The sequence below is a fragment of the Microcebus murinus genome, chromosome 8 (genome assembly GCF_040939455.1).
Source record: "Microcebus murinus isolate Inina chromosome 8, M.murinus_Inina_mat1.0, whole genome shotgun sequence".
NCBI classification, from domain to species: Eukaryota; Metazoa; Chordata; class Mammalia; order Primates; family Cheirogaleidae; genus Microcebus; species Microcebus murinus.
The window spans coordinates 89,059,603-89,085,295 of record NC_134111.1 but is presented as its reverse complement, the minus strand read 5'-3'; the positions used below and the strand labels follow the sequence as shown (position 1 = coordinate 89,085,295).

Genomic DNA, 25,693 nt, shown 5'->3' with positions numbered 1-25,693 from the left:
GAGGAGCCAGGAGTTAGAAGCAAGTACCTTGAGAAGGTGTAGGCACAGGATGGGATGCTGCAGGCCAGAGATAAGGGATGGCCTCAGTTGGCTGCTATCTTCAGTCAGCTGATTTGCCAAGTGCCAACAGACCTATGGAGACATACCTGAAACTCAATCCTATCCCATTACAATCTATTCCTCACATATCTCCAATTGATCAGGATTCTCAATCCCTTGTTAGTCACTCTTCCCAGGTTCCTCAGAAGCCTCAGACCCCATTCTAATCCTACCTTCATGCCCAAAGGAGAACCAAAAGTCATGGCCTAGTTTGACCCCAGTATATGCAGAGGTACAGAGGAAAGTGTTACTGGCCAACAGGGAGCAACAAAGCTGAGTCCTGAGGCCTTGAAAAAGCATCACCAGTGACTTCTGATCAGCTGCCCTCCCACCTGGACAGTTTGTTACTGAGCTTTCTCCCCTCCCAGCTGGCCACAGGCTCTGGGATTCTGGCTATTTCATATTCTACAAGTGGCCCAGACCCAGGGTAGGAGCATCTGTTTCTGGAAATGGTGAATAAGGAGAGGCATAAAAGCTTGTTTTTCTGCCTTTCTAGGAAACTGGGACAAGCCTCCCCAACTCCTCTGGCAGTAGGGATGAGAGGAACAAGCAATTGAAGCTCAGACCTGCTCCTTGGCCTCCCAGCAGCCAGGCAGTCCCACAGGAGCAGTGCATATAGCTGCCAGAGCAGAGGAAATGGCTCCAGGTAGATCCTCACTCTGCTCCCGCAGTGGGTGGCTCACTTGTGGGGCTCCTGTGGAGAAAGGCAAAGAATGCTGTGTGAGGTCTGATTGTTTCTCTCAGATCCCCTTCATTATTTCAGGTCATAGTTATTTACTGAGCACCCACTAAATGCCAGGCACTATTCTAGGTGATGATAATAGACAGAGAAGAGCCTGACCTACACAACAATTAAGTCAAGAGAACCTCCCCTCCCCACGCTGGTTACCTGGAGGGGTGTGGAAAGGGAGCTGTGGAACTGTCAAGCCATGAAGAAGCCCATCCAACACAACCCGCTGTGTAGTCAGCAGGCTGGAGTAAAAGGCTTTGGAGATGGCCAGGCTGTTCCCATCCATGGCTTCACACAGGACAGTAAAGCACTAAAGGAAACAAATACAGAGGTAGCATCAGGGCATCAGAAAGCTGACTGGGCTTAGTGTAAAAACCAAGAATATCATGAGAACCTGAGTAAAGAGGATAAAAGCCTAGGACAACAGCTGTCTAATTCTAAGCATTCCTCACACAGATATTACATGATAATTGCCTTCATTCATGCTTCGAGGATAAGAATTTTAGGTGTCAATCCTATTCTCTGATCAGCTGCTCCCTAGATGATGTTTCTCAAAGTGTTATCTGTGGATCATGAGTGTAATAGTTCCTAGAGATTCCTTGGGTTCCTCCCAACTCAGTCCTGCTAATTCAGAATTTCAAGATGTGGGATAATGATTCCAAACTCCCCATGATACTCATTACAAATGACATAAGAAGTGCTGCCCAATAACATGAGTCACTGCTGGCTGAAATTTAGGTGAGACATTAAAAGCTTCCAGACTTGAAAGGGTGAGGGATATTAAAATAGGAAATCAGAGTAGGAAATTTTCAATGGACTGCTAAGTGAAGACGAGAACGTAGCCCAGATCTGTGTTTCCAATTACCCATTTCATCAATGACCAAGCAATTGTTTACTTCCTTGCATGTATGTCTTTCTCTCTAATTATTTCCTCTGAGATCAGTCACAACTCAGCTATTGTCTCATTCAATCCTCCATTCTCCTGCCCTTCACCTCCAAGGAATAATGACAAGAAATGCATAGTTTACTAGTCCTTAGGACAAACAAGTATGGAAAATACTAGATGATCTACAAGTCTCTTCAAGAAGAAATATTAGTACTTCTATTTGTGGTGGCCTGAAATATGCCAAACTACTTAATGCCTCTGGGCCTTTATATATGTTGCTCTTTCTGTTTGGAATGTCTTCCCTACTTTCCTGCCTCATCCACCTGGCAAACTGCTATGTATTCTTCAAATCCTAGCATAGGTGATTGCCTTCTTCAAGATTTCTTCTATGACCCTTCAAATAGTGTCAACTGCATCTTCTTCAGTGGTGTTCCTGTATTTTATGCAAAGTTATAATGTAATTTTCACTGTTGTCCTTAATCACTTTTCCTCTCCCCTACCAGACTATCCCTAGTCCCTTGAAGACTGGACTTTCTCTTATTCACATGGCATATGGGCGCACAGTGGGAAATTAACAAATATTTGTTGTATAACTTGATCTGACCCTGTATAGTCATAACAAAGGAGAAACATGGAGAATGACAGAAAAGACAGAAATCTGGAAGTGAAATCAGATTACCATAAGGCTGTCCCTCCGCAAAGTCTGTTCATAGTCATCTGGTTGGGCCAGTAATTTCCCCAAGAGGTCCAGAAACAGGCTGGCAGCCTCCTGAAACACCTGTAGGCTGGGAAAAAAACGAGCCCATGGTTTCTTTTCATCTCTCTACTAAAAGCCCAGATACAGTGAATGGGTTAGTTCTGGGTAACATAGGTAGCAGAACCTCTGAAAAGGGATGCATCAGAATGCTCCTCCCTTCTGCCCTGCTAAGCATGTGCACACCACACATACCACACACACATACACAGTCTCAACATTTACATCCTTCAAGACCCTTCTTTGACATTTTCTCTAGGTTATTCACATCTTGACCCTTCCATTTAGGATCATGGTGACTGCTGACTCTTGGAATCTGAAAGTCTTAGCGCAAAGTTAGAGGTATCTTAGGGTCCTTAAGAAGACCAGCTGGGTTCTGAGGGGTCACTCAGCTAATCCCTAAACCCATGACAAATCATAGCTTCTCACTTGGCCTCTTTCTAGTAAGGAGGGGAATTAATGGGGTAGAAACTGAAGCTAAACTGGCTTAATGGTACAAAAGTGCCTTTTATCCCACCTGTCACCTGTCTGGCTCCTCTCCAGATTGAAGGTGCAGGCAAAGTAGGCCTGAATCACAGCCATCAGGTCCCGTAAGAAGGTTCCATACCAAGATTGCTATCAAGGAAGTGGAGAGAAATAAAAAGGGCAATGTGGAGGATGGAGACGAAGAATAGAAAAAGCAGGAAAAAAGATGCACAGAGATCCAGTCAAGTAGACTAATCAGAAAGGAACAGGGGAAAGAGAAATATAGGCAGAGAAAGAAGATCTAGAGGTAACAAAGTGTCAGCCAATGGGCTGCAAACAGCCTGGAAATATCTGTCTTATTTAGCCTGAAAAGTATTTTGGAGTACAGGAGATTCTATTTTATAAAAACATAGAATTTTTTAAATAAATTTCTTAAAATCACCCAAGATTAATACTCATTAGCTTTCCAACTGCCTCAGCCTAGGCCCTGTTAAACATTTATTCTGACCCTGGAAGGGTTCTCCATCCTCTCCTCCCAACTGTAGCAGGACACAGCATGGAGAAGTAGAGGTCTGGTCCCAAACACACCGAGTCTCAATTCTAGCTCTTCTACTTATTATCTCTGCAACTATTTAAAAGTTAGTGACTGTGTATGAGTTAGTTAATCTCTGTACATCAATACCCTGCTCTATAAGATCAGGTCAATAAAGCCTACGATCAAATAAATTTAAAGCATAATATTCTAAATATTGGGAATTTATGCAGAAAAATCTGAATTTCTACCTTCTCTCAGAAAACTGGAAGATCTGGCAATACTGGGTCCATATTTCCACATGGCAACAGTGGGCTAGAGCTGAGGAGAGGATGCCTCATTTAGAGGGGGCATGTGATCTCCAGTTTATCATATTCCCCACTACTCGTATGGTCACACACATAGCCTGCTTCATTGACTGAGATTATCTGCCTGGCCCAGAAGACACTAGTTTGCAATTGATGAGGTCTACTAATTAGAAAGAGGAGGAAAGAAAGTAAAAGTCGGGCCAAATAGAGATGGCAGTCTGAAGGAGAGAAATACAAGGAAAAGAACCTTCTATCAGTCTTCAGAGGCCCCTGGCATGGTGCTTACCTGCTGGATACTGTTGCTCTCCTGACTGTGCCTGAGTAGACTGAGCAGCAACCCAGGCAGCCCTGCCTCCCGGCAGAAGGAATACAAGGGGACAGAGTCACTGCAGCTGCACAGAAGACTGCTCAGAACCCGGAGAGCAGGGAGGATGTGGGAAGCACCCTCTAGGATGCCTTTCAGGATCTGGGTGACAGGAGAGAAAGAGGCAGCCATTGATATTATTGGAGGTAAAAGAAGGAGAGCCACAGATAACACGTAAGAGTTGGCAAAGCAGATCAAATGTTTGCATTCCTTTCTTTGGGAGTCTAAAACCCAGAGAAGGAGAGCAGGGAAACAGGGAAACTATACCAAGGGAGAGAATTATAGATACTCAAGGCACCCGATACAGAACACCAGTGACCAAGATGCAGGGGACCTCCCCCCAGGATCTGTCTGTCATACCCATTGCCATTCCTATTTGCTCTCTCCCTTCTCCAGCCCTTCACCTTAAAAAAGTACACACATGCTTCCAAAAATTAAAAACAATGGACACAAAACAATGTTATTCAACTCTATATAAGGGGTTAACAAACTATGGCCCACAAGCCAAATCCAGCCCAATGCTTATTTGCATATAGCCTGCAAACTAAGGACAGTATTATGTTTTTAAATGGTTTTTCTTCAAAAATAGAATAATATTTACATCAAATATTTTACAGCACGCCACTCACTTTACCTATACTAAATCTTGGTATTTATTTGTTCATTTAATCTTTAATATAACATTGTGAAGTAAACACAATTACTCATTTATAGATGTGGAAACTGAAGCGTCTAGAGAGGTTAAGTAGACAAAGATCTACTTTGTCTAGGTTAGCTAGACAAAGATCTAGCTAATGAGTAGTTCAGCTGGAACTCCAACTCTGGGAGTCATATCTCTAAAGGCAGAGCTTTTCCACATTAAAAGTTATCCAACACTAGGAGGATGATGTGTTAGTGCAAAAAGACAAATGCAAGGTAACAAGGCGATTCAATGAGGGAATGAGTTTTTTCAACACATGGTACTAGGACAACTGTATATCCACATGCAAAAAGATGAACTTAGACCCTTCTCTCACATTATATTAAAAAACTCAACTCAAAATGGGTCGGAGACCTAAATGTAAGAGCTAAAACTAAAAATAATTTTAGAAAAAAACATAAGACATAATCCTTAAGACCTCGGGTTTGGAAAGATTTCTTATATATAACACCAAAAGCATAATACACAAAGGGAAAAAGTGGTTACTGGACTTCATCAAAATTTAAAATCTTTGTGCTTCAAAAGACACTCTTATATAATAAGAATGAAAAGACAAACCATAGACTGGCAGAAAATATTTGTATATCATCTATATGATAAAGGTCTTGTATTGAGAATGAATATAGAGATGAATAAAGAGCTCCAACAACTCTATAAGACAAACTCAATAAAAAATGAGCAAAAGAGGCCAGGCGAGGTGGCTCATGCCTGTAATCCTAGCACTCTGGGAGGCCGAGGTGGGCGGATTGCTCAAGGTCAGGAGATCAAAACCAGCCTGAGCGAGACCCCGTCTCTACCATAAAAATAGAAAGAAATTAATTGGCCAACTAATATATATAATATAAAAATCAGCCGGGCATGGTGGCTCGTGCCTGTAGTCCCAGCTACTCGGGAGGCTGAGGCAGGAGGATCGCTTGAGCCCAGGAGTTTGAGGTTGCTGTGAGCTAGGCTGACGCCACAGCACTCACTCTAGCCTAGGCAAGAAAGTGAGACTCTGTCTCAAAAAAAAAAAAAAAAAAAATGAGCAAAAGATTTGAATAGATATTTCACCAAAGAAGATATACAAATGGCTAATATGCACATGAAAAGATGCTCCACATGCATATTAGTGAAATACAAATTAAAACGAGATACTATTTCATGCTTACTAGAATAGCTACAACAAAAAGCCAGACAATAATAAATATTGACAAGGAGGTGGAGAAACAGGGACCCTCACATGTTGCTGGTGGGAATGTAAAATGGTACACCACTTTGGAAAATAGTTCAGTAGTTTCTTAAAATGTTAAATATAAATTTAACCCAGAAATTCCATTCCTAGGTATCTACCCAAGGGAAATGAAAATGTATGTCTATACATAGACTTGCTTGTGAATGGCCATAGCAGCATTATTCATAAAAGCCAAAAACTGGAAACAACCAATGTCCACCAACTGGTGAGTGGATAACCAAAATGTGATATATTCATACAATGCAATACTAATCAGCAATAAAAAGAAATGAAATACTGATACATGTTACATCATGAATAAAGCTCAAAGACATCATGCTAAGTGAAAGATGCCAGTCACAAATGATGATATATTATATAATTCCAATTATATGAAATGTCCAGAAAAGGCAAATCTATGAAATAGAGAGTATATTAGTGGTTACCTAGGACTGAGAATGATGACTGACTATAAATGGGTATCAGGGATCTCACTGGTGTGATGAAAATGTTCTAAAACTGTACTATGGTGATAGTTTCACAACTTGGCAAATTTACTAAAATTAATTGATTGTACATCAAAAATGAATACATTTTATGATACATAAACTATATCTCAATAAAGTTGTTTAAAAAACAGTTAAAGAAAAGAGAGGGAAAGTGACACAAGCAACACAGTTTGCTGAGTTCCCAGGAAGGAAGAAGGTACTGTGTTTCAGAGAAGCAAAGAAAGGCTTTGTAGGAGGAAACACTAACTTTGAATGCTAACTGAGCAAAATATTATCCCTCCAAATAGGATCTTACTCTTCTTACTACTACACCTGTAGTACAAAATATTGTATACTCAATTGTTACATTTACATTTTTAATTTTATCAATACAATTTTTTTGGAAATGTGTTTTCCCTCATTGTATAAGTACTTACATAATATCCTCCATTTTTGCCTCTTTGGCCCAAAATATTTACCATCAGAAAAAGTTTGTTGACTCCTGCTCTATATAGATATTTTTTCCTTCAGCAAGAGAAACCTGAGGCCTGCTCTTCCTATGTTACTAAAGGAGGTGAGCAAACATCCTCAAACTAAGCAGATAGTCTGAAAGAATTAGAAACGGACAAACTTTCCCTTTCTCCTTATGTCAATGTATTTTAATGCTTCGTCTGTGTAAATAATCTCAAATCCCTTCCACAGGGTCCTCCTGTCCGTCACCTGCCCTCCAGATTCATGCAGCTGACTCTGGATGCGCTGGCAGAAGTCAGGATTACACAGCAGGGTGAGAGGGGCCTTCAGTTGAATGGATACAGGCTCGGTGGTCTCTAACAGGTGTTGCCACTCATCATCACTGTCTGGCTCCTGAGGCAGAGGGGGATGAGAAGGGTCAGAAGCCTGTAAATCTAAAGGTAGTAGCTCCCACCCTGGGGTTACAAACCCTGGGAAATCATGAAGTAACGCAAGAATCCATTGAATCATTTAGCACAGATGTATTTTCTCAGGCATCAGTATAACACATTGACTGCCATGTCAGTGGTATTTAACTCAGGCTAGTTTTGTGCCTGGGGCCTCGTGAAGCAAAACCCTGCAGTTGGTTCGTGAAAATCTTAATTTGTTGGTGTTCTTATTGTTACAATTAATATTGACAATTTAATTCTAAAAACCTGGATTGCGTTGCATAACTCACAAACCAGAAACAATAAAAAATAACAAATTAAAAAGGGTCATTTTGTTTTGACAAAACACCAGGGACCCGTGGAAAAAATTTTTTTTCTAGTGTGGCATTCTATGTGTTAAAAAGGTATAGGCCGGGCAAGGTGGTTCATGTCTGTAATCCTAGCACTCTGGGAGGCTGAGGCGGGTGGATTACTCGAGGTCAGGAGTTCGAAACCAGCCTGAGCAAGAGCGAGACACCGTCTCTACTATAAATAGAAAGAAATTTATTGGCCAGCTAAAAATATATATAGAAAAAAAACTAACCGGGCATGGTGGCACATGCCTGTAGTCCCAGCTACTTGGAAGGCCAACGCAGTAGGATTGCTTGAGCCCAGAAGTTTGAGGTTGCTGTGAGCTAGGCTGACGCCATGACACTCACTCTAGCCTGGGCAACAAAGTGAGACTCTGTCTCAAAAAAAAAAGGTATATGAAAGGGGTCTTGAAAAGTCTCTTGGAAAGTCTCTGGTATGTATGCATAAAGAGATACCTAGAAAGATGTCCATTGCAACATGGTTTATAACAAGTCTAAAAGGAAACATCATAAAGTCAGTCACTAGGGAAATAAAAAACATGAATACATCCATATTAAAAAACACTACAAGGTTATCAAAAAGATTGTGGTGCTGAGAATTATCATTTATGTAGTATCCCTACCAAAAATGTATAACCCGAATCTAATCATGAGAATATATCAATTTGTAGAACATCCTACAAAATAACTATGTACCTCCAAACTGTCAGTCACAAAAGACAAAAAAAGACTAGGAACTGTTCCAGATCAAAGGAGACTAATGAGGCATAACAACAAAATGCAATGTGTGATACTTGATTGGACTGTGGACCAGGAAAGAAAAAAATTATTTATAAAGGACATTACTGCAGCAATTGGCAAAATTTTAATATGGGCTAAAGGTTATTAATCTATTTACTATAACGGTATTATATCAATGTTAAATTTATGACTATTACAATTGTACTGTGGTAGTGTAAGTGAACAATGCACTAACGTATTTAAGGGTAAAGAGGCATGTTTGCAACTTACCCTAAAATGATTCAGAAAGAAAATATGTCCACATAGAGAGAGAATCATAAAGAAAATGTGACAAAACTTTAACAACTAGTCAATCTGGGTAAAAGGATTGCTATGGTTTCAATGCTTTCGTCCTCTCCAAAACTTGTGTGTTAGAAACTTAATTCCCTATGCAACAGCTGGGAGGTGAGGCCTACTGGGAGGTGGTTAGGTCATCAGGGCTCTGCCCTCATCAGTGGACTGATGTTATAAAAAGGGCTTGTGGGAGTGGGCTCACTCTTCCTCTGCAATGTGAGGACATAGCATTCCTTCCTTCTGAAGGACTCAGCACTCAAGGTGCCATCTTGAAGACAAGGCTCTAACCTGTGGGCACATTGATCTTGGACTTCCCAGTCTCCAGAACTGTAAGAAATAAATTTCTGTTTTTTATAAATTACGCCGTCTCAGGTATTCTGTTATAACAGCACAAAACAGACTAAGGCAAGGGTATACAGGAATTCTTTATGGTATTCTCACAATTATTCTTTAAGTTTGAATTTATTTTAAAATGAAAAGTTAAATCCCTAGAAAAAACCACCAAAAATTGAGGTAGAACTATATGCTCTTATTCTCTAGTGTAGAAAGATCCCTAAAACAGATTATATGGTAAAAGAGGTATGATGCAAATTAATACAGATAGTATGAACTCAGTAATGTAGAAAACAGCTAAACTATATATATTGCTCTGTGTGCATATACATGTATGTGAAAATACAGAAAGTCTGGAAGGGAACAGAATAAGTTAATGACTGGTCACCTCTGGGACTAAGGTCAGGCTCAAGAAGGACTTTCATTTTTAACTATGTATTCCAATTTTTTATTTTTTATTTTTTTTTGAGATAGGTCTTGCTCTGTCACTTGGGCTTCTTTCTGCCTCAGCCTTCCAAGTAGCTGGGATTACAGGCACACACAACCACACTGGGCTAATTTTTCTATTTTTTGTAGAGACAGCCTCTCACCCTTCTCAGGCTGGTCTCAAACTCCTGGCCTCAAGCAATCCTCCTGCCTCAGCCTCCCAAAGTGCTAGGATTATAAGCATGAGCCACCGTGCCCAGACCCATTTTTTTAAAATGACATGTTCAGATACTGTGCAATTAAAATCTATAAATTAACAATGCAGCAATTTTTAACATAAAGGGAGCTCATACCTAGAGGGTTAGGAATCATTGTTCTACAAAAATATCTACCTAGACCCGACAACCCATGGCAGGGACAAGGCCAAGAAGAGCCCCTAGGGCTCACCTCGTGTTCTAGGTCCACTGTGTCAATGTTTCGCTGGCTCACCATCTCTGGCCTCAGCTCTGGGAATGCTTGTTCACAATCTGAAGTGATCCGGTTTTCCCTGCCAGAGGAAGCCAGGGAGTAGGATGAGTTCCACACCTGTAAGTCTTAGGGTTCATTAACTTGACCCTCCCTGTAGGACTGGGATAAGAATGAGAAATAAACCATATAGGATTAGATAGAGGAGACTTCTTTCTGGGATATGGAATATGACCAGTACAGGATATGTTGACCACTACACAAGTATCTTTGTCCTTCCACTTTAGGTCTCATAGTCAAGCCTACTTTGCAGTTTTCACCTCTGGCTCTCAACTCAAACAATCTTCCCTTTTGGATAGAAACAATCCTTTCCCTTTCAGTCTATGTACAACTGAGGCATAAAGATGATAAAGTCCCCAGGTTTCCTGATGAATTGAGAAAGTATCTGTAATTAGAATCCAAGAATGCAGGACTCAGACTCCTCGGGCCATATTTAGGCAGTGGCTAGTGACAGGAATCATTTCATATTTGGTTTGAGTAGAGTCAAAGATTTGCCCTACAAATCTCTAGTGATACTGTCCTCACCAAGGTGCAGGGGGGGCCTCTCCAGTCCCCCACTCAGCCCAGCTGCTCTTCATTTCTGAGGCCAAGATCCCAGCCAGGAGGCTTGATTCCTGAGGAGTGGCTCTTAGTCTGGGTAGAGGGCCTATTCCAGGAGCTACCTTGCTGGTCCCATCCTCTTGCTCAAGGGCAGATCCTGTGTTCTGGTGTTTCTGTGGGGTATGGGTAGGAGACACTGATCAGAAATATTTGGTTGCCATTGGGCAGCCTATTCATGGCCCCTTCCCAACCCTAGGAAGTCACTCTCCTTCTCCAACTCCCCCAGTCACTAGTCTGGTCATGTTACATATCTTCCTCTGCTCCACACACCTTCTGCTTGGCCTCCTCAGCCATGCGTTTACAGGCCCGGCGCAAGATGCAAGACTGATTGCCCTTGGGGGCCAGTCGATGAGCCTGTTCCTCCTTTAAGACCTGAAGTTCTGGGGGTAGGCGACTGGTGAATGGGGTGCCCAAATCTGGGCCTGCTGGCTCAGTTATTACTGTAGGGAAGGAAGGGAGAAGACATAGCCACCATGTCCACTTGGCAAGGGACAACTTCAATGTCTCCAGGCTTCTGTGGAAAAAGATCCTTTTGACAAAATGACAAAGAGAGAATGGGGTTGCTAGGAAAATAGCAAAGGGGGGTAGACTGAGGAAAGTACTGGGAAGTGAAAGAGCCCTAGGAACCCTGATGACTCACTGGTGACACGACCAGCAATAAAGGGGTGATGTAAGAGGTCTGGCCAGGACAGACGCTGCCGGGGGTCTTTGGTGAGCAGTCCCTGCAGGAAGTTCTGTGGAGAGAAAAAAATGCACCATCAGCCCTTCTTTCACTTCCTTTGAGGCTCTCTACCTTATCAGCAGAACTGGCAAAATAAGACTCCCACATCCATTCTCACAGCAGACTAGCTGCTCTTGATCACTCCCTCTATAACCCTTGCCTTAGGCCCCATTTTCCTGGGTGAAATCATGGACAGACCACTGCCTCACCTCGTAGGGAGTCCCAATCCCTGTTGATGGACATTCTGTATCCCCAGAAATAAAAACAGAGATCTCAATGTCACCAACTTTGTGAAGGAGAAAAAACTGGGAGAAAAAGGGGATGTCACCTTCACAATCATCTTCAGAAAGCAAACATTCAAAAGAGTTCCAAACTGCTCACTTTGCCTTCCCTTCCTTTTTAAAAATTTTAGATGGGATCTTGCTACATCATTGCTCAGACTGGTCTCGAACTCCTGGGCTCAAGTGATCCTCCCATTTCAGCCTCCCAGGTAGCTGGGACTACAGGTGCACACTACCATGTCCAGCCTGCCCTCCTTTTGATTATGGTTTATTTGTGGCTGTGTAGGAACAGATGCATTTATGGTTAAAAACACACTCACACGTATAATTAACTGTGTAAAGATGTGTTTGGGAGCAGTCAAAAACAAATCTTTCGGCAAATCTTCAGAGGTGGAGGGGTAGGGAGACTTTTTCTGAAAAGGGTACATCTATTATCAGGTGTCCTTGGAAAATCCTCAATTGGGCCTGAAACAATAATAGAAGGTACTAATTGATTATGACCACTGTTCTACAGTTAAACAGACCACCACTTATACAAGGGGATCTGTATAACTATGGCTCTTGCTGAAGATACCTGCATATCTGTCCTAAGGGAAAATGAATATCCTACAGACACCTCCCCCAATTGAGTTTCCTTTGTTAGATTCTTTTTGATGATTATTTGGGCCTCCCCAACTAACTAGGTTGGGTAGAAACTTGTCCCTTTTCATCTTAGATAAAGCAAAGGAAAGTTGTAATGAGACTTTATTCTGGGAGAGGATGACATTTGAATTCCATTGACAGCCCATAATCTTGACCTAGATAAGAAATAAAAAGGGTCCTACTCCTCTCTGTCCTGTATTCCCTCCTTAAGCCTGCTGAGACTTAGCTATAGTGAGCAACCACCACCTCTACCATCTTCCCCTAATCACCGAGTCAGTCCCACCAGCTCTGGCCATGCTGATGGCTGAAAAGGACTGAAAGCTGTGTGGGCAATATCTGTGTGGACATTGCATCTGATAGGAAATAAAGAGAATAGAGGGTATGTAAAAGGACCTGGCACTTAGCACTTAGCAAGGCACCAGATCTGCCTCCAATGTCTTGAATTTACCTTGTGATAAAGCATAGCCTGGCTACAAAGGCTACCATTCCCAAATTTGGCAGACCCCAGAACACCTTCCCAGAATAAGCCACTGCAGTAGAAAAACAAGACTGCTTGGCCCAGCTCCTGCATTTATTCAGTAACTGCAAAGTCCTGTCCAGCTCTGGAAAAGGATTTTGGGAAAGGGAACAGAGGTAGCGGGAGATAGGTTTCCAATGTAAAGTAATCTCCTTTTCAGTATTCATTACCTTAAAGCAGGGACTGATGGTAGAAGGCCAGCGCACAGGGTCTTTGAGAATAAGGCTAACCAGCTGAAAGATGCTCGTGGTATAGAAGGGAGGGGTGCCTACAGCCAGCTCATACAGTATGCAGCCCACAGACCAGAGGTCTGCTGTGTGGTCGTATGGCCGCTCCTCCACCAGCTCTGGAGACATATAGAGTGGTGTGCCTTTGATAGATGTCAGCACCATCGTGTTGGTGCTCATAGCCCGGGCAAATCTGCAGAAGATGATGGGAAATGGAAAGGGAAAAGATATTCTACATCTGGTCACTACTACCTATCACAGTATGAGATATCCCAAACTGGAACAGAGTGAGCACCTTTAATTAAGTTCCAAAAGACTCAGCAGGAGACCCAGTCTCCATCTCAGGTTTTAAAATGAGATCCAAGTAGGCCAAACATATGGTCTAAGACTCTGCAAAACTGGAAGCACAGATGGAAGCTCAGAATCCTTACCCAAAGTCACAGAGCTTGATGCCACCACCCTTGGCAAGGAGAATGTTCTGGGGCTTCATGTCTCGGTGCAGGATGCGGTGGGAATGCAGATAGTACAGGGCTGATACCAACTGGGCAGCAATGGCCTGAACCTAAGAGTCAAACAAGCAGGAGAAACAAAGAAAAGGTCCAAAAAAGGAGCTGGCTGACAAGCCCAAATATTTCTCTTAATATCATTGCTGTGTGATCTTTTCTTCCTTCCCTTTCTTCCAGAGCTTCACACTACAACTTCCTTAGTTCTTGCTCACCTTAATTCATTCTTTTATTTGTTCATTCAATCATTCATTCAAGGAAAATTTGTTGAATCTCACTTACTAGCTGCATGACCACGAGCAATCTATTTTGTGCTTTTCAAATTCATCTATGAGGTGACAACATATTTAATGATACCACCTGTCTTGTAGGATTATTATGAGGATTACATGAGTTTAAGTATGTAAAGTGATGCTCAGAATGGTGCCTGGCACTTAGCAAACATTCAATATACATTACTTAATTAAATTACTTGATTAAATAAAACAAAGTCACTTTCCTTAAGAGTAGTCAAACAAGACAGATAAAATGAATAAGATGATTACTTACAACTAGTGATGAGTGCTCAGAAGGAAATGGAGTGATGTAATAAGGAACTCTGAGGGGGCCTACTTGCTAGGGTACAGAGAAACCCCTAGAATAAATGTGGGTGGAGAATGTGTTCAACCAAATCCCACTGCTAATCACTATGTCCTGGTGGCAAATTCTGCCTGACCACAACCTTTATCCTTACTGCCTTTATGGTAGTACCACACTGGCCCTTCTTCCCTAAAGGTACCTAATAACAACAACATTAATAATAGCTAACTATTTAAACAATGTACATGAACTAACTCATTAATCTACACAATAGCCTTATGAGGCAGACTTTATCAATTCCATTTTACAAACGAGGAAACCAAGTGCAAAGAGATTAAAGTAACTTGTCTAAGGGGACCCAGGTAGTAAGGAGCAGAGACAAACTTCCTACTCAGATATTTTGGCTCCAGTGTTCACATACTTTACTCTCACCACACTGTCTCTGTACATACTTAGATTCTTATATTCTTCTCAGGAATCTTTAAAATGTAGACTTTCAGTGCCCTCAGCTTGCCCTACCAGTCCTTAAACCGGAGAGAGGTAAGGGATGGGGAGAAGTTTAAGGCAGGAAGCATACCTGGTCTTCGGGAAGTTTTCCGTCATCTTCCAGGATCTGGAAGAGCTCTCCCTCAGCATAGTCTGTCACCACCACCACCTGCAGGGAGAAGGAAGTGGCACCAATGGCTTCAGATTCATGCCTTCTGAGATTGGGAAGTTCCTCGGACCCTTCTGCTCAGGGAGAGGTGACCCAAGACCATCAAAGCATACCTCTTTGTCAGTCTCAAAGCTGTCAAGCATATGCACAATGTTGGGATGCCGCAGACCCCGCATGATTTCAATCTCTCGTTGCAGATTCTTCAGTTCCTTCTCTGAGCGCCCCAATTTTGGGATGAACTTCAGGGCCACGACCTGTCAGTGATGAGGAGAAGACTTAGTGCCTAACTACACTATTAAAAAGAGATATAATTTCAACTTTAACCTCAGAGCTCCAGAACTAAGATTTTAGACTGTTTGAGTAACTTTTATCATTTCTGTTAGTCTTCCACCTCCACTTTCCCTATGATACCCTGCCCTTAACAAGGCTTCCTCCACCCCTCACCCCAAGAGGAAACAGCCTCTGCCAAACAGATCTCTTTGGTGGAATCTAGGAGAGGTACTCTCATCTGGCCAAGATAAGATTTAAAGGAAGGGAAGGAAGAAAAAAATGAAGAGGGAAGAATAATTTCAGGTGGTTTACCTCTTCCTGCATGGTATGCTAGAGACTAATATATTTATGTTATTCATTAGGTGCCAGGCACTGTACTAAGTGATTTAGTGTGTCATCATATTTAATCCTCAAACCCCATCAATCACATACTGTTTTTGTCCCCATTCTTTAGACAAGGAATTTGAGACACAGGGAGGTTAAGTAACTTTTCCATAATTCCTTTTTTTTTTTTTTTTTTTTTTTTGAGACAGAGTCTCACTCTGTTGTCTGCACTAGAGTGCCTTGGTGTCAGCCTAGCTCACAGCAACCTCAAACTCCTGGGCTCAAGTGATCCTTCTGCCTCAGCCTCCGGAATAGCTGGGACTACAGGCACGCGCCACCATGCCTGGCTAATTTTTTTTACATATTTTTAGTTGGTCAATTCATTTCTATTTTTAGTAGAGATGGGGGTCTTGCTCTTGCTCAGGCTGGTCTCGAACTCCTGACCTTGAACAATACGCCTGCCTCAGCCTCCCAGAATGCTGGGATTACAGGCGTGAGCCACCGTGTCCAGCCTCCGTAATTCTTTTTTTTTTTTAATTGTTAATGTTATTTATTTTTTTAGAGAGAGGGTTTCACTCTGTCACCCAGGCTGGAGTGCAGTTGCATGATCATAGCTCACTATGTAATGGCTCCATAAGCAAGAAAACATTTTTAATAGGGTTTTTTGTTGTTGTTGTTATAGTTCTCTTACGCTTCAAGTTCCCAGATCAGTAAGATTTGCTGACCAAAAATCTGTAACTTTCTGTTGCACTAATGCATTCTCTTCTGAGTTTCTTTCCCAGAAACAGCAGGGCCTCCTTGGGCCTCCACCACAAAATAACTACAAAGCCTTATACCACCTGTCTGACTGGAGAAGACAACATAAGTGACATCCTATAACAGATTGTGCCTAAGGACCTGCTGAGCAACCTACTCCCCACATCCTGCCTGTATACGAGGCTGAAAGAATGACCAATATTAAACTCTAGCTCATTATACTACTAAAATCCCCACCCTGGGAGGGGGACCTATCCACCATTTTTGATCATGGGATGTATGTAATAGCATGATTTTTCACTGCACTTGTGTGCCCTGCACTCCGCCCCAAACATGTAATGATGTTACTCCCCTCATACATTATTCATTTCACCTCCAGAAAAAACCCTGGCCCTGTTAGTGGTAGAGATGGATTTAAGGCAGTCTATACTTCCCACCTCCCACTTAACATGTTTCCAACAATAAATCCTTTCTTCTTTGACAATCCTCATTGTCTCAGTAATTGGCTTTCTTCGCGGTGAGCAACAGTGAATCCCCCTTTTGGGTTGGTTAACAACTACAGCCTTGAACTCCTGGACTCAAGTGATACTCATGCTTCAGCCTCCTGAGCAGCTGGCACTACAGGTGTGTTCTACCACACCTGGCTAATTAAAAAAACTTTTTTTAGGGATAGGGTCTTGCTATATTGGCCAGGCTGGCCTTGAACTCCTGGCCTCAAGTGATCCTCCCACCTTGGCCTCCCAAAGTGCTGAGATTACAGGCACCACACCTAGCCAACTTGTCCATAATTCTAAGGCTCAAAAGTGGTGGAGCTGGAATTTGGACCTGAGTAATCCAACTTCAGAACTCATACTCCATAAGAAGTATGAAAAAGTCAGTGCCTTAGTAATACAAGTTGGTATAAACACATCCCTTTTAGGCCCATTTTCCACTGGAGTAGGGCGTACCAGATCTTACCCAAAAGATATCCCACCTGAGCACTGTATTTTCTTCGACCCTTGTACACCCTCCCAAAAGAGCCTTCTCCAATCATCTCCAACACGTGGTACTTTTCCATTTCAGAGGTTTCAGGATCTCCCAGACGGAAGAAGGTAGAGATGGTAGTGAAGAGCTATAGATCTAGGGACAGTTCCACACATCTGGGAGGCCTGATTTGGGTACAGGAGACAGTAAACATTAGCGGTCTTGCCTTTTCCTTTTCCACAACAATCATGAAACCAGGCCCCAGAAACACGGTAGGGTGGAATGGATGGAAATACGATGAGATCTTGAACAAACATAGCACCTCCTTGGGGTTTCTCCCCGTTCTTCAGTCCCCTCCTGTCCCCCAATCCAGCCCCAGCCGACCTGACACGAAGTTCCCCTTCCCACTCCACTCAGCCTCCCCCAAGTTCCTGCCACTCCCAACCCCCTCAGCACCTACTCCCGGAACCCTGTCCTGTGCTTTGCTAGCCAGGGCCCCCTCTCACCCCCAGCCTAGAAGTTCCAAGCTCCTCCGGGCAGAGGGACGCCGGCCCTGGCCTTCAGGGCCCCATCCCTTCTGGCTGCCTGCGTACTTTGCCTGACTTATACTTTTTCTCCAGCCCCCACTGCTGGTCTCTTTAGGCTCCCATTCTTACCAATTTTACTCGTTAGAACTGGTCAGAAGTCCAGAGGACAAAGGAGCTCAGAGATGTGAAAGGGACGGTGGACAGCCCATGGGCACTTCCTGGGGCACTTACGAACTGTCTGTTGACCATCAGGCCCCACTAAAGGACTGGAGTCTGCGGTTGCCTAGAAACGGCGCAAGCCGCCTTCACTCAGTTTTCCGCCTCCGACTTCCCCAAGGGCATTTCCGGTTCCGGCTGCGGGCCGGAGAAGATATGGCGGCGTCTGCGTCGGCAGCAGCAGGGGAGGAGGACTGGTAACTTTGGGGATATGGGCTTTGGCTGACCGCCTGGATCTGGTCCGGGAGCCTAGCGGCGGCCACAAACAATCCTTCCGGCGGACGTATGGGGTGGAGCGAGGGGTGAGGGATGGCAGAGATGCTGACATCCCTAGGAGAGCTTCTGGATTGGGAAACGGGAGGGCGGAGGGGCACGGATCTGAGTGAGAGAAGACCCAGTCTGCGCGGGCCAGGCCAGTTCGGGCCGCGCGCCTTAACCCGGTTCGGTTTCCTCTCCTCCAGCCCCACACCATCCCATTCTCTCCTGAAGTGAATTTTCTCAGGGGCTAGGAGGATGCCTACTCATGAGACTTCCTCACCTCCCTTTCACCTCCCAGAACCGATGTCCTCCAGCTCCTGTGTCCCCTTCCCCTTCCCCTTGGATCAGCCTTTTTCTGCTTACGCTTTCCTCAACCTTCTCTCTCCCGGCAGCACTAATGAGGATTATTGTCTGATAAGCCTTACACCTCACAAAAAGCCCTCCTAGTCCTTCTTTCAAGCATCCTTAACAAGATACCAGAACCTGGAAGGACTCTGGGGTTTGGAAGTAGCATAAATGTGGGTGCACTCCCCATTTTATTGGCTGTGTGATGCTGATTAGGCCACCTAGCTTCTGTCAGTGTCCTCAGCTGTAGAGAAGTGGGTGTGGCGTATACCTCATAGAATAGTTGAAAGGATCAGAATAGATTGTAACAAACATAAGCCTCTTTTTTATTAATAACTGAGGTATGGGCACCTGAGGAGACTAGATGATCACAAAGAAGTAAAATGATTTGCCAAAAGGAACAAAGTTACGACTAGGAATCCAGGTCTGTGTAACCCCAAATCTTATATTCTTAGTACTAGGACATTCCACAATGCCCCCCCCTTTTGTCACTACCTTACCACCATCCCATCTTGTACCTCACATCCAGGACCCACACAGCTAGGGTGAATGAAGTATTGAAAGGCCATTGACTGAGACTGCACCTCAGTGTTACGTTGTTTCAGAGAGCCCAGTTAGTGCTGGCTTTTATTAAGACCATCTAGACTAGTAGTTTTCAAACTGTTCAGGTGAACTTTTAAGATTCAGAGGAGACACTTTGAGCCATGGAGAGGGCAGCAATGAGTGTAGGAACTAGCCTGTGGTGCTCTGAGACTTCCACTCCTATATCAACCAGAATTTTTCCAGTGTTATCTGTGAGGTGTAAAGCTGTATTTTTTTATATTTTGAGGTTTCTGCCTAAGACTTAAAAAAATAAAAGTAAAAAAAAAAACACTGATAAAGGTCATGCTGGGTCAGCCCTGCTCTTGGTGAAGAAGGAATAATGTAACTATAAGAAAGCAAAGCATGCGTTTTTCTATGTATCACCTAGGTAGAGCTGTGAACTCAACTAGTGACTCGTTTTCAGTGTCATCCCACCTGCTATTTCTATGCTTAAACATGTGTGTCCTCTGATTTACAATAGGACCATGAATCCTAATGTGGACTGGCTGATCTAGCTCAACTAGATGGCCAAAGTCATAAATACATCCAGAGTACTCTACTATCTCTTTCCCTTTTTTCTTTTATGGGAGAAGGTGATATACACAATAGGAAAAAAAGAGGACATACACTAACTATTATGGTCCAGATACTATTAAGTACTTTATACAAACTAATGACCTTTAATCTTCACATTAATCCTAGAGAGGAGGTGGTATTAACTATATGTGGTAGACAGGGTAACTCAGGCTTACAGATATAACTACCCAGATCACATACCTGGTAAGTGATTGGTACCTTGATACCCCAAGGCTGATGGCTCTTCTATTACAGCACAGCCTTTATACCATCAAGACCTGTTGTGTTGAGGTTGATACTTCCTTTGAGAAGGCTTGGGGTGACTGGTGCTAGACAGTAGCCAGGGCATGTGGATTCACACTGAACACTGATGTAGGGAAAGGCAGGAGTAATATTGGTAACCGTGATGCTAATGAATGGATTCTGTATTTCTGGATCAGAGATGGCCACTAAGGAATAAACAATAGTGGAATGAAACTTAAGGAGTCAGGAAACCTGGCTCTGGTCCCAGTTCTGTCTATGTTACATAGCCTTGGCTAGTCATTTCGCCTCTCTGAGAATCCACTTCTTTATTTGCAGAAATGATCACTAAAATTCTGATTTCTATGCTTCCTACCTGACCACTTGACAACCTAAGGAAATATTTCCCTCATTGTTAAGGAGTTTAATAAATACATTCAGGCAGATTGCCACTTTTCTAAAAAGCCACCCTTTATCAACCTTAGCAGGCTTCAGCTGGGAAAGCTGTAACAAGTGAGTCTGTCTATCCCTGTCTCTCTAGGGTCCTCCCCTCTGAAGTCGAAGTATTAGAGTCTATCTATCTGGATGAACTACAGGTGATTAAAGGAAATGGCAGGTATGTATTCAACTAGGGGAGGGCAGGAGCCCCCTAGTAATGAGGAGAGGGTTCTATGTGGAGTCTGGTCTTAAGACTTCGTGAGCCTTGACTGAGAGGTTTTTCTTATGTAGACAAAGGCTATTCCTTTAATCTTTCCAAAAGAAAGAGCCCAATGCTCACTTCCTCTGCCCACTTTACTGTCTCACCCCCATTCTCCCCAGCCCTCAAGCCCCTGCCCAGTCACATCCTGGGTCTCCACTTTATCCACTTGCAGGTCTTCACCATGGGAGATCTACATAACTTTGCACCCTGCCACTGCAGAGGACCAGGATTCACAGTATGTCTGCTTTACTCTGGTGCTTCAGGTCCCAGCAGAGGTGAGGCCCCTACTCTGTGGCAGCAAAGGGAGGAAGGGGAGAGTCCCAGGGGTGGATTGCTTTAGCAGTAACTTATTATTTCCCCCCATTAGTATCCCCATGAGGTGCCACAAATCTCTATCCGTAATCCCCGAGGACTCTCAGATGAACAGATCCACACGTAAGTTGGGCTGGTCAGAGCAGGGGAAACTCAGGATATACCTCTGCCTGGTGAGGGAAGGGGGCAGGCCTAATACTTGGTTTGCCTTCTTCCTCCAGGATCTCACAGGCGCTGGGCCACGTGGCCAAGGCTGGGTTGGGCACTGCCATGCTCTATGAACTCATTGAGGTAAGAGGTGCTAGCCTGGAAAAATGTCCTTTCTTTCAAGCTAGAGCAGTTTCGCTCAAAGGAAACCATGGGCCTAAAATCTTAAATGCATATAGAGTCATTATGTGAGGCCTAAATTAGTCCAGAAAGATGAGAATCTTTTATTTAAAAAATTTCCCAAAAGACACTACTATGGTTTCCCCAAATTGCCTGTTCCGGCATCCTGACAGAAAATTACTTTTCCTCTTCAACTTGCATATTTCTTGATTCATTTTCAGTGCATTTCTTATTATTCTCTTGGCACTGACAACTAAATGTTGTGAAAGATACAAATCTTTTCTGGGGTGGGGTTGGGGAGGTCTTAGCCATACGTGAACATTTGAAGGCTAGCCTGCCACTGGAGCAGACTAGAAAAAGTCATGGTTCCTTTATTCAAAGACTTTATACCCTGGTAAGGAAATAAGCCACATGAAGCAACCCCTACAGCTACAAGTAAATATACATAGATAACTTGTCTGAGATTTAAAACATACAATTAAGTACAGTCTTATTTTCCTTTAATTTTTTTTTTTTTTTTTTTTTTTAAACAAAGTCTTACTCTCTTGCCTGGGCTAGAGTGCTGTACTCAAACTCCTGGGCTCAAGCGATCTTCCTGCCTCAGCGTCCTGGGTAGCTGGGACTACAGGCATGCGCCACCATGCCCGGCTAATTTTTTCTATATATATATTAGTTGTCCAATTAATTTCTTTCTATTTTTAGTAGAGACAGGGTCTCGCTCTTGCTCAGGCTGGTCTCGAACTCCTGAGCTCAAGCAATCCTCTCGCCTCAGCCTCCCAGAGTGCTAGGAGTACAGGCGTGAGTTACCATGCCCAGCCTTTACTTTAAAATTTTAAGAAAAATGTTCAGAATAGAATGAAGGTGGGTGGCCTAGAGTCAAAGAGAGTGGGCATAATAGACCACGATAGCACTCCTAGATCAGGCCTCCACAATGCAGCCTTGAACTTTGTGGAATTCCAGAGTACAGTAAATATCAATGCAAAGGCATATTTCACAGCCCAACTTCATGGCTTTTGAGTTCTCTGTCCATTTGGGTTGTTCATGTCTTGGCTTTCTTTCTGAAAGCCAACTCCAGAACAAACTCATTGGGGAGTGATACACAAGATAGCTTAATCAAAAAGTGCCTCCCAGAACATGAGTATCAATTGAACTTTTTTTTCTCTCCAAGGTATATTTTAATCTCCAAGATATATTAAAAGTGACTTAATGAGAGGAAAAATTATTAATTTAGATTTTGAAGCTAGGAGGATCAAATGTGAGGGGAGAGGCAGGGAGGTGGAGAAGAACTGATTACAAGCAGAGGGAGTATCACCAAGACAAATGCATAAACACAAGGTAACAAACTGGCTTGGTGAGAGTCGAGTCCAGCCAGTTACTCTTTTTTTTTTTTTTGAGACAGAGTCTCGCTTTGTTGCCCAGGCTAGAGTGAGTGCCATGGCATCAGCCCAGCTCACAGCAACCTCAAATTCCTGGGCTCAAGCAATCCTGCTGCCTCAGCCTCCTGGCATGCGCCACCATGCCCGGCTAATTTTTTCTATATATATTAGTTGTCCAATTAATTTCTTTCTATTTTTAGTAGAGAGGGGGTCTTGTTCTTGCTCAGGCTGGTTTCGAACTCCTGACCTTGAGCAATCAGCCCACCTCGGCCTCCCAGAGTGCTAGGATTACAGGCGTGAGCCACCGCACCGGCCCAGCCAGTTACTCTTGGGAGTAGTAGATAGGCTTTGCTCACAGTACTTGCCCCTGCCGCCCTGTTTGAGCACTGTCTTCTCTCCTCTCAGAAAGGGAAGGAAATTCTCACAGATAACAACATCCCCCACGGACAGTGTGTCATCTGCCTCTATGGTTTCCAGGTAAGTTTTTTTCTTGGGACCTGGGATCTGCTTGGGACAGGCACATGAGGGCTCATGAGACAGCTCTGACTTAGTGCCCTACATCTGTCCTTCCTCTAGGAGAAGGAGGCCTTTACTAAAACGCCCTGTTACCACTACTTCCATTGCCATTGCCTTGCTCGGTACATCCAGCACATGGAGCAAGAGCTGAAGGCACAAGGACAGGAACAAGAACAGGAACGGCAACATGCTGCAACCAAACAGGTACACCTCACCAGCCCTTGCTCTCTCACCTGACACCCTCAGGCACTGACTTCACAACTTTTTCCATCCCTCCACTCCAGTGGCTCTTAACCATTTTAGGGTCATAGATACCTTTGAGGTTAATGAAATTAATCTCCAAAAAAAAGGCATCCTTGTATCTACTTACATATTGCATCCAGTTCCAGGGAATTCCTAGACCTGTACTTAGGCAACCCTTGCTCATTCCCACCTCACTGATAAACAGGTATGCCTGTGCCCGTCAGTCCCAGACTCCTGTGGATAAAGCTAGCTGATGGGTCAGCACCTGGGGGACACCCTGGGCTGTGAAACGGGTATGATTTTTTTCTTTTTAAAATTTTATTTTTATTTTTTTGATTTCCAAAATTTAAAAATTTTATTTATTTATAAATATTTATTTATTTTTAGAGATAAGGTGTTACTCTGTTGCTCAGGCTGGACAGTGGCATGATCATAGCTCACTGTAACCTTGATCTCCTGGGTTCAAGCGATCCTCTCATCTCAGCTGCCCAAGTACAGGTGTGCACCACCATGCTTAGCTAATTTTTAAGTTTTTTTGTAGAGATGGGAGCTTGCTATGTTGGCTAGGCTGGACTTGAACTCCTGGCTTCAGGCATCCTCCCACCTTGGCCTCCTGAAGTGCTGAGATTACAGATGTAAGCCACCCCAGCCAGCCCTATTTTTATTTTTTTACTGATGCATAACAGATACATATAGTTTCAGGGTATGTAATTTGTAAAGATCGAATCAGTGTACTTGGAATATCCATCACCTTAAATATTTGTCTTTTCTTTATGCTAGAACCATTCCAATTCTTTTCTTCTAGCTATTGTGCATTATATGATAGATTATTGTAAACTATAGTCACACTACTGATAATCCTCTATTTTTAGAAGGCAGTCGGTGTGCAGTGTCCAGTGTGCAGAGAGCCCCTCGTGTACGACCTTGCCTCACTGAAAGCAGCCCCTGAACCCCAACAGCCCATGGTAAGGGGATTCCCTTCTAATTTGAGCTAGGAATACTGGGCGTTCTCTAAGAAGGGAGAATAGCATCTTGTCTGTGTCTAATAGAATCTCTGGAATTGGGCTTGACCTGCCTAGAACCTCTTTGCAAAGCCACAGCCCCCACTGGGAGCCAAAGGCTTCAGGAGCCCAAATCTGAGGAACAAAATCAAGAACTTGTACAGATCTCCTGAGGCAGACCTGGAAGAGTAGGGGTTCAAGTCTGCCTATTTCTCCTGTTTATTCTTTCTTCCCTGCGGGTTCTTTTTCCTTCCCTGCAGGAGCTATACCAGCCCAATGCAGAGAGCTTGCGCCAGCAAGAAGAGCGCAAGCGGCTCTACCAGAGGCAACAGGAGCGGGGAGGCATCATTGACCTTGAGGCTGAGCGAAACCGGTACTTCATCAGCCTTCAGCAGGTGAGGGAAGGGTTTCCCACTTGTCCCACAGTGCCACCAACCTTCCTACAAACCCCACTATGGCATGGCTGTAGGATCAGCTTTGTTCTAACCAGGGAGGTTATAGGTTGATGGTGGTCAAGTCAGATAGTAGGAGAGGGGCCTATAGTTCCCTGCTTTGAGGAACATTTCCCTCACCGCATCTCTTCACTTCTTTCTAGCCTCCTGCCCCTTTGGAACCTGAGTCAGCTATAGATGTCTCCACAGGATCCCACCCACCCAGTGCCCTTGCTGCAGAACTGTCCACCTCAACAACTGCCCAGTCTACCCTGCCAACTCCTCTGCCTGTGGCCACTCAGTACATGTGTGAGAAGACTCAAGGGGCTGGGCCACCTCAGAGGTTGGGCGAGACCCAGAAAGCTATGCTAGATACCCCCCAGCCCACTCGAGGCCCCTGGCGACAGCCCGAACGGAGGCACCTGAAGGGAGGGCAATGCTGTGCCCCCAAAGGTACCAGTAACACCCAGGAACTGCCACCTCCTGAGAGGCCCCTCAAAGAGTCCATGGACCTAAAGCTAGGACCCCATAACCAAGGGGTTGAAGGTCCTCCCCAAGAGAAGGGGCCCAGCAGCTGGCAGGGTCCCCCACCCCGCAGGACTCGGGACTGTGCTCGCTGGGAGCGCTCCAAAGGCCGGACACCAGGTTCTTCCTACCCCCGCCTTCCTCGGGGCCAGGGAGCATACCGGCCTGGTACTCGGAGGGAGCCCCTGGGCCTGGAATCTGAGGATGGTTCCTAGCAGTACTGTGGGGGGACAGGGAGTTGGGGATGGGAGGGGGGCAATAAAGATATTTGGCCTTGTTTGGCTTTCTTCATTCAGCAGTGCCAAGCCTGAGATATGGCTCTTTCTCTAAATTCTTA

General features: G+C 44.0%; 2 protein-coding genes across 5 annotated transcripts in view; one reads left to right on the top strand and one right to left on the bottom strand.

Annotated features, from left to right (window-relative positions):
* Positions 1-18,063, bottom strand: part of STK36 (serine/threonine kinase 36) — a 27,107-nt gene extending 9,044 nt beyond the window's left edge. For 2 of the 4 annotated variants that reach the window (XM_012740253.3, XM_076005949.1), the window contains exons 1-17: positions 17,838-18,062; positions 17,192-17,366; positions 14,982-15,122; positions 14,791-14,868; positions 13,563-13,693; positions 13,075-13,324; positions 11,384-11,477; positions 11,014-11,183; positions 10,669-10,856; positions 10,066-10,165; positions 7,257-7,400; positions 4,061-4,240; positions 2,987-3,084; positions 2,395-2,500; positions 989-1,139; positions 666-793; positions 28-132 (exon numbers count right to left, since the gene is read on the bottom strand). In XM_012740253.3, the coding sequence (XP_012595707.1) occupies positions 28-132; positions 666-793; positions 989-1,139; positions 2,395-2,500; positions 2,987-3,084; positions 4,061-4,240; positions 7,257-7,400; positions 10,066-10,165; positions 10,669-10,856; positions 11,014-11,183; positions 11,384-11,477; positions 13,075-13,324; positions 13,563-13,693; positions 14,791-14,868; positions 14,982-15,122; positions 17,192-17,275 (2,148 nt within the window). In that variant the 5' untranslated portion in view covers positions 17,276-17,366; positions 17,838-18,062. Of the gene's footprint in view, positions 1-27; positions 133-665; positions 794-988; positions 1,140-2,394; positions 2,501-2,986; positions 3,085-4,060; positions 4,241-7,256; positions 7,401-10,065; positions 10,166-10,668; positions 10,857-11,013; positions 11,184-11,383; positions 11,478-12,065; positions 12,211-13,074; positions 13,325-13,562; positions 13,694-14,790; positions 14,869-14,981; positions 15,123-17,191; positions 17,367-17,837 lie in introns of those variants that run through there. The other 2 variants (XM_012740251.3, XM_012740254.3) reach the window with 2 other exon arrangements.
* Positions 18,036-25,693, top strand: RNF25 (ring finger protein 25). The gene is made up of 10 exons (XM_012740258.3): positions 18,036-18,121; positions 20,467-20,541; positions 20,798-20,900; positions 20,993-21,060; positions 21,159-21,228; positions 23,046-23,117; positions 23,217-23,360; positions 24,272-24,364; positions 24,661-24,795; positions 24,996-25,693. The coding sequence occupies exons 1-10, from the start codon at positions 18,081-18,083 to the stop codon at positions 25,569-25,571; spliced, it is 1,377 nt and encodes a 458-aa protein (XP_012595712.2). The 5' UTR covers positions 18,036-18,080; the 3' UTR covers positions 25,572-25,693.